At 38.2% G+C, this 12,547-nt stretch overlaps 1 protein-coding gene across 12 annotated transcripts; it reads left to right on the top strand.

The window, feature by feature from the left end:
• Positions 1-2,366: 2,366 nt before the first annotated feature.
• LOC118319063 (ladderlectin-like) lies at positions 2,367-10,616 on the top strand. Of its 12 annotated transcripts, XM_047334485.1 has the most exons (10): positions 2,367-2,523; positions 2,616-2,718; positions 3,027-3,080; positions 9,046-9,099; positions 9,237-9,272; positions 9,366-9,410; positions 9,509-9,600; positions 9,743-9,868; positions 10,011-10,107; positions 10,211-10,616. In XM_047334485.1, exons 2-10 carry the CDS (start codon positions 2,655-2,657, stop codon positions 10,273-10,275), a joined length of 633 nt encoding a protein of 210 aa, XP_047190441.1. In that variant the 5' UTR covers positions 2,367-2,523; positions 2,616-2,654; the 3' UTR covers positions 10,276-10,616. The 12 variants fall into 12 exon arrangements, with proteins under 12 accessions (XP_047190441.1, XP_035505046.1, XP_047190448.1 ...); XM_035649153.2 differs by lacking the exons at positions 9,046-9,099; positions 9,237-9,272; positions 9,366-9,410; ... (2 more) ...; positions 10,011-10,107; positions 10,211-10,616 and adding exons at positions 3,218-3,253; positions 3,349-3,393; positions 3,489-3,580; ... (1 more) ...; positions 4,472-4,568; positions 4,688-5,120; XM_047334492.1 differs by lacking the exons at positions 2,616-2,718; positions 3,027-3,080 and adding an exon at positions 8,482-8,582 and having other exon boundaries at positions 2,421-2,523; positions 9,049-9,099.
• Positions 10,617-12,547: the final 1,931 nt, after the last annotated feature.

The following is a 12,547-nucleotide window of genomic DNA, read 5'->3' as shown; positions in this document are numbered from 1 at the left end:
ATGAGGAGGATGCGACTTACATCTGGTTTTAGCCAAGAACAATGCACTCAAACTAATTCTCACATTTGGTGGTGCTATAAATGGCACGCACAGACAGCAGTTCGTACCTCATAGAAAACTCAGCAGTGATCAAACATCAGAGAGAAAAGTTGGCAATTAGTTGTGTTGTCATTTAGTGTTTCTTTCAATATCTTGTGCCATATCAGAAATGTGCTCTGGGACAGTTCATTAAGACAATCTGACACTCTAGAGCAATTTTAGTTTGTCAAGAAGGTTCATGGTGGCAACAAGACAATTGTTTACAAATTATCCTTCAGAATGAGCTGCTGACTGACCACCCAAACTCCACCAATGAGTGCTGCTAACTTTATCCAAGCACATTTTTCCTTGCAACTAATCCACTTAGCTGCATGTTGCAAGCTGTAATGATGCTCAGAGTCATTTCATCCAAATGTGTATAGTACACCCAAACTCAGCACCCTAGCTTGTCGCTGACTGAAAAAAAAGATCCCACATCTACTTTCCTTGAGTTGCCATGATGCTTGTCACCAATGATACGTAACAGCTACAAGTGTGTTTTAGTTTACTCTGACCATGACCTGACAGGGAGAACCATCCTGAAGGACATGCTTGTCTACGTATTACTGCCACCAAGGAGGTCATGTTTTCATTGCTGTTTGCAGGATTATGCAAAAACTACTCGACTGATTTCTATGAAATTTTGTAAAGGAGTAGCACAAGACGCAAGGAAATATTAGATCAGGGAATTTTTGAATAGGCCGTTAGTCTTGGCAGACATATACGAAACACAGGACACAAACAACGCACATGGCGCTTCGACCTTATTAACAGCATTAAAATAGCTAAAGAACAAATTCTGGACTTTACACTGTACGTCAACTTTTAAATTCTCTTAAAACAAACTGAAACATGATGATGTTGTAATGAGACAAGTATTCCATTGATGGAGATGATAGGTCTATACAATAACAGATTTAAGGGACATAAAGTATGCAAGATTGTATATTTCAGTTCATATTTGTATATTGAGATCAACAGTCTCCTGTGCTTGCACTTACAGTATACACGTATGCTGTTGCTGTTTTCCTTATCATGTTATCAGTTTGTTTTTATTTTAGGGCATTGGCACATTTAAGGAAAGTGATTCATAAACCTGATAGATAAGTAACTTCTTTACAACCACAACAGTTTTTCTTTCGGCATCTCATCACTGTGTCTGTTCTGCTGTGTAAAGTTTAATTGAAGTAGTTGTTTCAACAATAAGGGAATGTGTTATCTATGAACAATAAACACTTTGAAGACTGAAGGATATAGTGAACATGAATCATTTCGGTTTTCACTTTTCATATTTTAAACAATTCAGACCTGAAGATTTTCTACTTCTATTAAACCTTCTCCCATTAAGAGGCTCAGTTTAAATGTAAACTCATATCCAACATTTATTATGCATTTTATATTATTATGCAGGGCAGCTGTAGTCTACACACTACACAGGGATAGGTCTACGATTTTTTGTAAAAGTTTTAAGTTTCTAAAATGAAACTATTGAATGAAACTATTTCGTATTAATTTTACAGCTGATCTTTGGTCAGATATGGTCCTAATCTCTTCCCAGCAGAGTGTGTTGAAACGAACAGGGTAAATATGGTCTTGTCTGTCATCAGGTCAAACATATATAAACATGTTTTACAACTTAACGGTTTGTTCTTACTGTATTAATCATCAGATTAGTTAATCTGCAGTTTAAATTGAGGTTGAGAATATGTTAAATGAATTTAAGTGATTTAAGTATCTAAAAGATCACACTGTTATTTGGTCGATATGCATTTCCGCTCCCTGTGATAATGGCAGGATATTTAAAATAGTGGAAAAGAGACAGTTTTCTAATTAATTACTAAGGACGTTGATAATCCTTGGTTTGAAAACAATATACTGTTCTCATTGATATTAAGTTGACCGTTGATATTCACTTTATTCGTATTATTTATAATTGTTTAATTTGATTTGCCTCATTGCAGTCCTGGAATATATCTAAATCCTGGTTCAACCACATACAAATATTTGCTGTATAAGTGCTGTAAAGTGCTGTATAAACAAAGTTTATGGTTTTCATTATCAAAATGACCTTGATAGAAACACAATTTGTTAATGTTTACTCATGCCATTATCAATTTTTTGTCAATCACTTGTTTCAGTGACAGTTGTCAGATCAGCCTCTCTGGGTCAAGGCATCATTGATATGAGTGTTTTATCACTTTATCATATCAGTCTAGACCATATCAGAGGACCTTTTGTTTATTGATCTCATGTGCTTTTAAAGAAGTTTGACTTCGAGAAATTGAACACAAACAAACTCGCACTTAGATCAAAGTGCATCTTTCACGTGCTGCTCTGTGCTCGACCTGTGGTTCAGGTGTGTATATAAAGAGCAGAGCAGCCTCCTCATCATCACTGCAGCATCAGCTGAAACCTGAACAGAATCACCACACATCTACCAGACAGGTAAGACTCCTGCTCGCTCTCGGTCTCATTCCCTGGAGGTAAAATTGACTTTGTGCTTTTTAACTCCTTTGATTGTCTCTGACTCCAACCAGACATTGTCATCATTCTTCATCCTGCTCAACATCTTCATCATGAAGGCCTTCCTGCTCCTCACCGTTTTGCTGAGCGGAGTTCTTGCCATCACAGCAGCACCAGGTCAGATTAACTTTTCACACCATTTTTAGGTCTTCAGTAACAGATGTGCAGCTCCATGTGTCTTTCATTTTTTTATAGTGCAAATTTTATCTTATAGAATATGAGGTTCCTGATGTATACTCTACTCTGATTGGCTGATGACTGCCTATGTGGTCATTTCTTTGTTCTGATACTGATTACTAATCATCATAGTATAAATGAGATAATATATACCTTTATTCGTCCCACAATGGGGTAATTTGGAGAGGAATAGAGGAAATCAGAGACCATTGACATGATACGGCCACTTCCTTTTGTTCTCTGCTCAGTTGAAGCTGATGAAGCAGCACAAGCACCACTGGAGCTACAGGAGGAAAACCAGGGTAAGCCGCTCTCACACAGAAAACAGCCCTAACACTTACACTGAATGTTGTTTGACTGATAATGAAACATGGCGTTTTGGAACCAACTGCAACACATCAGATAGTAACACAGCTCCTGTTTTCTGTTTGTGTCTCAGTGGCAGAAATTGAAGTTGGAGTGGCTGCTCCTGGAGGTAAAACGCTGGATGAATTATTAAATTTAACATGTATTTTATTAGTGGAATATTATGATGCTAATGTAATTCTTTTTTTTCTCTTTTTTGCTTAGTGGAAGGTCCTGAGAAGTCTGGAGAGGCGGCTTTATCAGTTGAAGGTGCATTGTCTTTGAATGAAACATGGAACGCTTATGTCCATGTTATCTAATGCAATCAAATCATCCTTATTCCTGCTGCTCTCTCTACTCTGCAGGTCGTTTCTTTGCTTGTCCCACTGGTTGGGTCAGATACAAGAATAGCTGCTATCTGTACGTGAGCGCTGGCAGATCCTGGAGCAGCGCTGCGGTAATTTCAATTCTTTACTTAAAGATACTGTGCACTTGCAGTTACACTGCTCAGTTTTCTGCTGTTTTAATGACAACATCTCTCACATTAAAATATTAATTCTATCACCTGGACATAACATTTGCGCCTGTGTGTTTGTGTGTGTGTGTGTGTGTGTGTGTCACTTTCAGGCTTACTGCACAAGTCTGGGAGCCAGCTTGTCTTCTGTCCACAATGTGTTTGACTACAGTTTCCTGCAGGACCTGACCAGGAGGTCAGGAGGCTCGGTTGCCTGGATGGGAGGCATCTACTTCCAGGTTATTAGACCATCACACATCTGTTCATCAAATTGCCTGTAACAGATGATTCACCATCCTAGTGAATCCTATTTCACACTACACACATTTTAGCCTGTTTTCTACTAGCCAACAATTTTTGTAACTTGCCAACTTAAGCCCCAGATCGGAGCCAAAATTGGCACCCAAACAGCCGTCGCCAAAAACTTTGTTAAACTTTCCAAAGCCCCGATTCGTGAGGTTTGGACGACAAAGGAATTTGCAAATCATCTGCAAGCAGAGTAGAGCGTAAGGGAAGATCAGATGATGATGACATAGAACTGCAGAAGCTTTGATTTTTCTCCTTTTTTTGGAAGGGAGACCAGAAATACTACCCTGGGGTTTCTCCAAGAGGATGATTGTGTAGTGTTTGACTCCCTGTAGCCAGGCAGTTGTGTAGTATGAACACGCAATGAGTGCAAGACTCCTGATAACAAGACAGCAAGTCGTGTGGCGTCAACTGCACAGCGATCCAACAACTTTGAATGTTATGCAGTGTGAACTTTGCTTCAGGCTACAGGAACATCAAACCTATAAAAGCCTGATAAAAGTCAAACTTCATGTGACGTTTTTCCAGGGCTGGAGGTGGGTGGACCAGAGCATCTTCAACTACAACTTCTGGAGTTCACAGAATTCTGTCCGCAGCTACCAATGCATGTACCTTAATGCCAGAGGTAAGACTGCATTTCCATCAGACACAATAACTATTCACTATGTGTGGTCATCATCTCAGGTAATATCAGGCTTGTATTATCTACACACATTATTAATGGACAAACATTTTCTGTTTCAGCTGGTTGGTCTAATCATAACTGCAATAATGGCTGGCCGTCCATCTGCATGACAAAATCTGATACCTGCTAAACGTGACAGCAGGACACAGCTGTGTTTACTGAGAATCTTCATCTTGAGAATGTGATGGAGCACATTATGAGTGTTAGAATACAAAACCTCCCTTTTTTCATTGAAAACATAATCTGACTCTCCTATCACAGGAGTTTGCTGTATTAGTGTTGTGTGCTTCAGAAGTGACAGATTTGTTGATAGCTTCCTGCTGTATATGATGCTTCTTTGTTGATGCATTGAAATCAAATACTACAATCTCTAAAGTGGTCGAAGACTCTGTGTTGTTGTTATTCTTTTGTCTTTTACTTGGCAATATGTTTCCAGATTTAAATGTGTTTCAGAAAGAAAAATGTCATTGAATAAATGAATTAGAAAAAATATGTTCAACGTACAGTGTTTTTCTTGTGCTTTTCAGTAGCATCACTATGTGTTCTTTAGTCATACCTGTATCTCGGGTATACCCACCTAAACCATCTGCAAGCATTTTGGAGGCAACCTAAATCCACATGTATTTAGATTGTTAAAATAGAGAGAATTAAGTTTGTACACTGCATGATGATATATCAAGATCTAAGCCATCCCCTTGAATATTGTTACACCTGCTTGGAAACCACATCTTGGAATCTTTCACCTCAGAAATCTGGATCACGATTCTCAGTACATTTGACTGCCATGTGTGCATGACACTCTGCAATACAGATTAAAATAGTTCTTCAGCTTCAGATGTGAATTATCCAAAACATGGCCTGAAATCAGTCTCAGTAATCACACACACACACACACACACACACACACACACACACACACACACACACACACACACACACACACACACACACACACACACACACACACACACACACACACACACACACACACACACACACACACACACACACACACACACACACACACACACACACACACACACACAACTGTATTGTGTTTTTCCCTGGATCAGATTTTATAATGTGTGGGGTTTCCTCTTTTAATGTTCAGAGATAAGAGTCACTGGGTCAATGCAGTGAAACACAATGTTCTCTTATACTTATACCTGGCACAAAGTAGTGTCAAGTGCATTGCAAGTATATGTGATTGTTTTAGACCAATGAAGTTTTAATCCTTCTATCCAGTATCCCATGTTGTTTGAATAACAGATGGACTTCAGCTGGTCTGAAGTCAATATTGTCTGAATTTTATCGTTCAATATTACATGATGAAGATTGTAATGTGGGCCTACAAAGACACTATGCCACTCCCATTGCAATAGATCGGATTTGGGTAACCTCTTTCATATAAAGGGCCATTTCCATTGAACACATACAGTATATCACACTACCCTTTCTGGCTAGAAACCACCACGAAGATGATGATGCGACTTACAGCTCACTTTAGCCAAAACAACTTGCTCAAACAAATCCTCACATTTGCTAGTGCAATAAACGGCTCGCAGAGACAGGAGGGATCCAACGTCAGAGAGAAAATGTGGCAATTGCTTGTGGTGTCCTTCAGAGTTTTTTTTTTCATGCCACATCAGTAATCCGCTCTGGGACAGTTCATTTTCATTGCCATTTGTTTGTTAGTTTGCAGGATTATGCAAAAAACGACTAACTGATTTCCATGAAATGTTTCACTTTCTTTAAAATTGCAAGATGGGCCTTTAGTCTTGGCAGAGCTGCAACCTGTTTTTTTTTTTTTACGGCATTTTAAAAAAAAAGAACAAATTCCATACTTTACACTGTATGTCCAATATTAAACTATCCTAATTCTTCCTTGGAATCATACCCACTTGTGATAAGCACAACTGCAATGTTATTCCATACGTGGATCCCATTATAAATTAGTTTTATAAGATGTGGGGTTGCCTCTATATATTTTGAATAGAAATATTCATGTGGTCATAATGCATTACAACTCGCACATTATTCTGGTGGGTTGATCCTAACTCAAGGTTCGCTTTGCCTATCTGCCCAGCAGACACAGTTTTATCAGAAAGTTTCTTTTATCTGTCAGATTCTTCCACATCTTCCGCCTGACTCGCATTTCTAAATGACAATGGAAATGTCAAAATGGAAGCACTTTAACATCTTTCTATAGTGTCCCTGTGTTCTGTAACTGAACAAACTAAGAATAATTGATGATTGAAATGAGACCAGTATTTTATTGACACAGATGATAGGACTATGCAATAAGTTTTTAAGGGACATAAAGTATGCAGATCTTATATTTCAGTTCATATTTGTACATTGAGATCAACAGTCTCCTGTGCTTGCACTTACAGTCTACAGGTATGCTGTTGCTGTTTTCCTTATCATGTTATCAGTTTGTTTTTATTTTAGGGCATTGGCACATTTAAGGAAAGTGATTCATAAACCTGATAGATAAGTAACTTCTTTACAACCACAACAGTTTTTCTTTCGGCATCTCATCACTGTGTCTGTTCTGCTGTGTAAAGTTTAATTGAATTAGTTGTTTCAACAATAAGGGAATGTGTTATCTATGAATAGTAAACACTTTGAAGACTGAAAGATACAAAGTGAACAAGAATCATTTAGGTTTGTACTTTTCATATTTTAACCCATTCAGACCTGAAGATTTTCCACATCTATTAAAACGTCTCCAATTTAGACGCTCAGTTTTGATGTAAACTCACATCCTCCCATTATGTTTATCATTTATAAAATGAAACCATTGGATGAGCCTTTTTTGTATTAATTTTGCAACTGATCTTTGGTCAGATATGGTCCTAATATCTTCCCAGCAGTGTGTTGAAACACAGAGTAGATATGGTCTTGTCTGTCATCAGGTCAAACGTATGTAAGAATGTTTTACAACTTAAAGGTTTGTTCTAACTGTATAAATCATCAGATTAGTAAATCAACAGTTCAAATTGAGGTTGAGAACATGTAAAATCAACTTATGTGAACTAAAAGATCACACTGTTATTTTGGTCGATTTGCATTTCCGCTCTATCTGATAATGGTAGGTGTTGATGTTTTAAAATAGTAGAAAAGAGACAGTTGAATGATATCTCATTAATTACTAACAATGTTAATAATCTTTGGTTTGAAAACAATATACTGTTTTCATTGAATTGCCTTTAAGTTGTCCCGTTATATTCACTTTATTTGTGTTATTTGTAATTGTCTAATTTGATTTGCCTCATTGCAGTCCTGGAATATCTAAATCCTGGTCCAACCACGTGCAGCACTTTGTAAAATGTTTTTAAAAGTGCTGTATAAATAAAGTTTATCGTTGTTATCATCAAAATGACCTAGATAAAAAACACAATTCGTTAATGTTTACCAATGCCATTATTAATTTTTTGTCAAGCACATGTTTCAGTGGGAGTTGTCAGATCGGCCTCTCTGGGTCAAAGCATCATTGATATGGGTGTTTTATCAATTTAATAATCATAACAGTACTATTGATAACAGCATTTCCTTATTGACCTCATGTGATTTTAAAGAATGTTGACTTGAGATATTGAACACAAACACATTGAGATCAAAGTGCATCATTCACGTGCTGCTCTGTGCTCGACCTGTGGTTCAGGTGTGTATATAAAGAGCAGAGCAACCTCCTCATCATCACTACAGCATCAGCTGAAACCTGAACAGAATCACCGCACATCTACCAGACAGGTAAGACTCCTGCTCGCTCTTGGTCTCATTCCCTGGAGGTAAAATTGACTTTTAACTGTTTAAATGTATGTTCTATTTATTTTCTGACATCAAGCAGACACAGAGTCTCTTCATCATTCTTCTACATCTTCATCATGAAGGCCTTCCTGCTCCTCACCGTTTTGCTGAGCGGAGTGCTTGCCATCACAGCAGCAGCAGGTCAGATTAACTTTTCACTAACTTTTTAAGGTCTTCAGTAACAGTTGTGCAGCTCCATGTGTCTTTCATTTTTTTTAAAGTGCAAATTTTATCTTATAGAATATGAGGTTTCTGATGTATACTCTACTCTGATTGGCTGATGACTGCCTATGTGGTCATCTCCTGAACCCAAGTTTCAGTGAGCTCTTTGTTCAGATACTGATTATTAATTATTAATTTGGAATTTGCCATTATATTAACACAATGTGATCCCATCCAAACCTTTTATTTTGAAGGTTGTGGATCCATATTTGAATTTTCATGATCACAACCACTGTAACCTCCCATTGGAAGTTACAGGAATAAAACACAAATCATAACCTATGGAATATGTTTTGAAGTAAATACTGTAGGTCATAAAGTCAATAGAGGAAATCAGAGACCATTGACATGATACGGCCACTTCCTTTTGTTCTCTGCTCAGTTGAAGCTGTTGAACCAGCACAAGCACCACTGGAGCTACAGGAGGAAAACCAGGGTAAGCCGCTCTCACACAGAAAACAGCCCTAACACTTACACTGAATGTTGTTTGACTGATAATGAAACATGACGTTTTTGAACAGACTGCAACACATCAGATAGTAACACAGCTCCTGTTTTCTGTTTTTATATCAGTGGCAGAAATTGAAGTTGGAGTGGCTGCTCCTGAAGGTAAAACGCTGGATGAATGATTAATTTTATCATGTGTTTTATTAGCAGAAGATTGTGATCATAATGTGACCTTTTTTCATTCCTTTGGTTTAGAGGAAGAGCCTGAGCAGTTTGGAGAGAAGACTGTTTCAAATAAAGGTATATTGTCTATGAATTAATCATTGAACACTGATTCTGTCCTTATAGTCTAATAGAATCAAATCATTCTCTTTTGTGTTCTTCTCTCTACTCTGCAGGTCGTTTCTATGCTTGCCCCACTGGTTGGGTCAGATACAAGAGCAGCTGCTACCTGTATGTGAGCGCTGGCAGATCCTGGAGCAGCGCTGCGGTATTTTCAATTCTTTACTCAAAGATGCACTTGGAGTTAGAACGCTGCTTTTGAAGTTTAATTCTCTGCTGCTCAGTTGACAACCTGACTTTCTGTAACAAATAATTCAACTGCCTGAAAATAACCTCTGCGTCCATTTCAGGCTTACTGCAACAGTCTGGGAGCCACCTTGGCTTCTGTCCATGATGTGTTTGACTACAGTTTCCTGCAGGACCTGACCAGTAGGACAGGAAGCACTGTCGCCTGGATGGGAGGCTTCTACTTCCAGGTTATTAGACCATCACACATCTTTTCATCAAACTACCTGTAACAGAGGATTCACCATCCTAGTCAGGCTACATGAATTTCAAACCTAATAAAAGTCAGGTAAAATTCTGCTGATTGTTAAACTTCATGTGATGTGTTTCCAGGGCTGGAGGTGGATGGACCAGAGCACCTTCAACTACAACTTCTGGAGTACACAGCACACCGTCAGCCGCTACCAATGCGTTCATGTTAATACCAGGGGTAAGACTGCATTTCCATCAGTCACATCAATCAAATGTTTTATAAACCCAGGAATGGTCATCATCACGGGTAATATTAATGAAAAAAACATTTTCTGTTTCAGCTGGTTGGTCCAATAATAACTGCGCTATTGCATGGCCGTCCATCTGCATGACGAGATCCTGCTAAACGTGACAGCAGGAAACAGCTGAGTTTACTGATCTGAATCATAATCTTTAGAATGTGATTTAGGACATTTTGACAAAACATTACTTGATTTCTGGAAGAAAAAAAAACAATCTGAAATCTGAATCACAGGAATGTTAACAAGTGTTAGTGCTGTTTGCTTCAGCAGTTTGTTGATAGCTTAATGCTGTATATGATGCTTCTCTTTCTTGTTGCCTATCCATACCTGTAAAGGAGTCAAGGACTTAGTAATGACTATTATGTTTTTTTTTACTGTGGTATATGTTTTCAGAGGAAAAATTTTGTATAATAAATTTAAAATTCATTAAAATTCCTGAAAAGAATTAATGTCCAGTGTTATTCTTGTGGTTTTCATCAGCACTTACATGTATTCTTCATTCAACACTTCTATATTTCTCTAATGTTGTTGCTTATCTGCTTGGAAATAAGATCTTGGTACATCTTTCAATTATGAAATCTGGATCATTATTCTTTGTATATTTGGCATCCATGTCTGCATGACACGTAGTAAAAGAGCTCTGGCTTAATGTTAGATACTGCCCCCAAGCAGTAGTTGGATCAACTGTCTTTTGAGAATAAATCCTAATGCCCAATGGCTTTAAGATTGAGTGAATAATTAAGCAATGCAAAGTTACAGTTGTATTTTTCTAAAATTATTTTCGATCAAAAGTCAACAATTGATTTAGTACAAAACCAACAGATATTTTTTAAATCTACAGATACAAAGCGTTTTACATTAATAATTAAACTGTTTCCACACCACGACAGTCATCCCTAAAAGCAAATTATCAGAATCCATTTGATGTAATTTTGTCTGTCCGATGTTTGGTTTTCATTTCATTGTGCTCATATCCTTCTCACATCTGTCAGAAAATAATAGAGGGCCCAAGTAATGTGCAAACCCATTCACAGAGAGAGCCACCATGGCTCTGTAAATCCACATGTCTCATTAGCAGAGTCACAGTTAAAAGCCCTTACTTTTAATGGGAGATTATCATAACAGGGTCAAGGTTACGGGGAAGTCTGGCTCGCTGCTAATAATGAATGAGAATGCACCAATGAGACACATCTGGGACAACTCTCATCTGATCAGTCTCAGCTGGTTGCCACGGGTTGAGCTTGGTTTGTCCAAGGGCCAATTCAACATGCGGCACCATGCTGCTCCAGAAAAATGATACCTGCGAGTCATGAGTGACTGATTCTATATTGAGTTGTGACTCAGACACTGAACAAGACATTAAGCTGGCTGAAGTTATATCAAGTTAACTAGACTCTGCAGGAGTGACACAGTAGCTGATTGAAGTCAGATAATATTTTCAAATGAATAAAGAATGAAATATAGACAGGGGTCACCTTTTTATGTCCCTACCTGCCTGTTGGTCCTTTCCGTCATTATTGTATCAGACCTGATGACCTATTATTATTTTTACTGTTATGTTACAGGTTTCACTGTGTTCAGAGAGATTCTATTCAGCTGAGATACAGAAATTGTTGTTCAGATTTCCAGTGAACTTGTCTTAAGCTAAGCAGTGGTGAAGCCCGTCAGACACAACCAAACTATCAATGACAGTTGCTGTGTCTGCACTTGCTAGTTGCACCTCTTGTCCTCATTGGTCGCCATCTTGGCTACATTTTGGAAGGTACGGAAAGTATTTTCAAATTTGTGAAAATGGTAATGAAAGAGGGAGGACAAGTCAATGGGCCGATGGCAGTGTAATCTTTTCGGAGGTGGTGGTGGAATTTCCTGCAGCATATTACATTGCATTTCTCCGCCTCTGATGATGAAATTTGATTTCCATTTTAAAGCCAGAGCATACCCTCTGATACAGCTTTTGTTAATTTGGCCTGAACCTTTGCTCCCGTTTGGTTGCCAGCAGCCAGTAGAGGCAGCATTAATTAAACACTTAATTAAACAAAGTAGACTATTCCTCAGATGAATCTGCACCCCAGAACTCAACAGTTTAAAATCCTTCTTTTATGTTTCTGTTCTCTTGAGACTGGCAGGTTTAACAAAATAAAAAAGACAGGATTATGGCTGGCTGATCACGGTGTCCCTGGTATTTTGTGCAAGTAGGTTATTATATCTGGTCATATGCCTTTTTTAATTGATATTGACTTATTGGAGGTTACTGGAACACCTGAAGGAACTGGTCGAAAATGAATTTGTCAATGGGAGGTTGATTCCCCTTGTGCCCCACAGTCATGAGCCTGTGAACACTGATGATTGATTTCAGGCCAAGGCTTTGCTGATCTC

The sequence above is a fragment of the Scophthalmus maximus genome, chromosome 9 (assembly GCF_022379125.1).
Source record: "Scophthalmus maximus strain ysfricsl-2021 chromosome 9, ASM2237912v1, whole genome shotgun sequence".
Classification (NCBI taxonomy): Eukaryota; Metazoa; Chordata; class Actinopteri; order Pleuronectiformes; family Scophthalmidae; genus Scophthalmus; species Scophthalmus maximus.
The sequence above is the reverse complement of the archived record's forward strand: the minus strand, read 5'-3'. Positions and strand labels throughout refer to the sequence as shown.

What these genes read in the sequence shown, in the direction of transcription:
- LOC118319063 (XM_047334485.1), top strand. Translation starts at nt 2,655, where the DNA reads ATGAAGGCCTTCCTGCTCCTCACCGTTTTGCTGAGCGGAGTTCTTGCC. An exon ending in GCTACAGGAGGAAAACCAGG is followed by an intron (nt 9,100 to 9,236) that starts GTAAGCCGCTCT and finishes TTTTTATATCAG; the next exon opens with TGGCAGAAATTGAAGTTGGA. An exon ending in CGTTCATGTTAATACCAGGG is followed by an intron (nt 10,108 to 10,210) that starts GTAAGACTGCAT and finishes TTTCTGTTTCAG; the next exon opens with CTGGTTGGTCCAATAATAAC.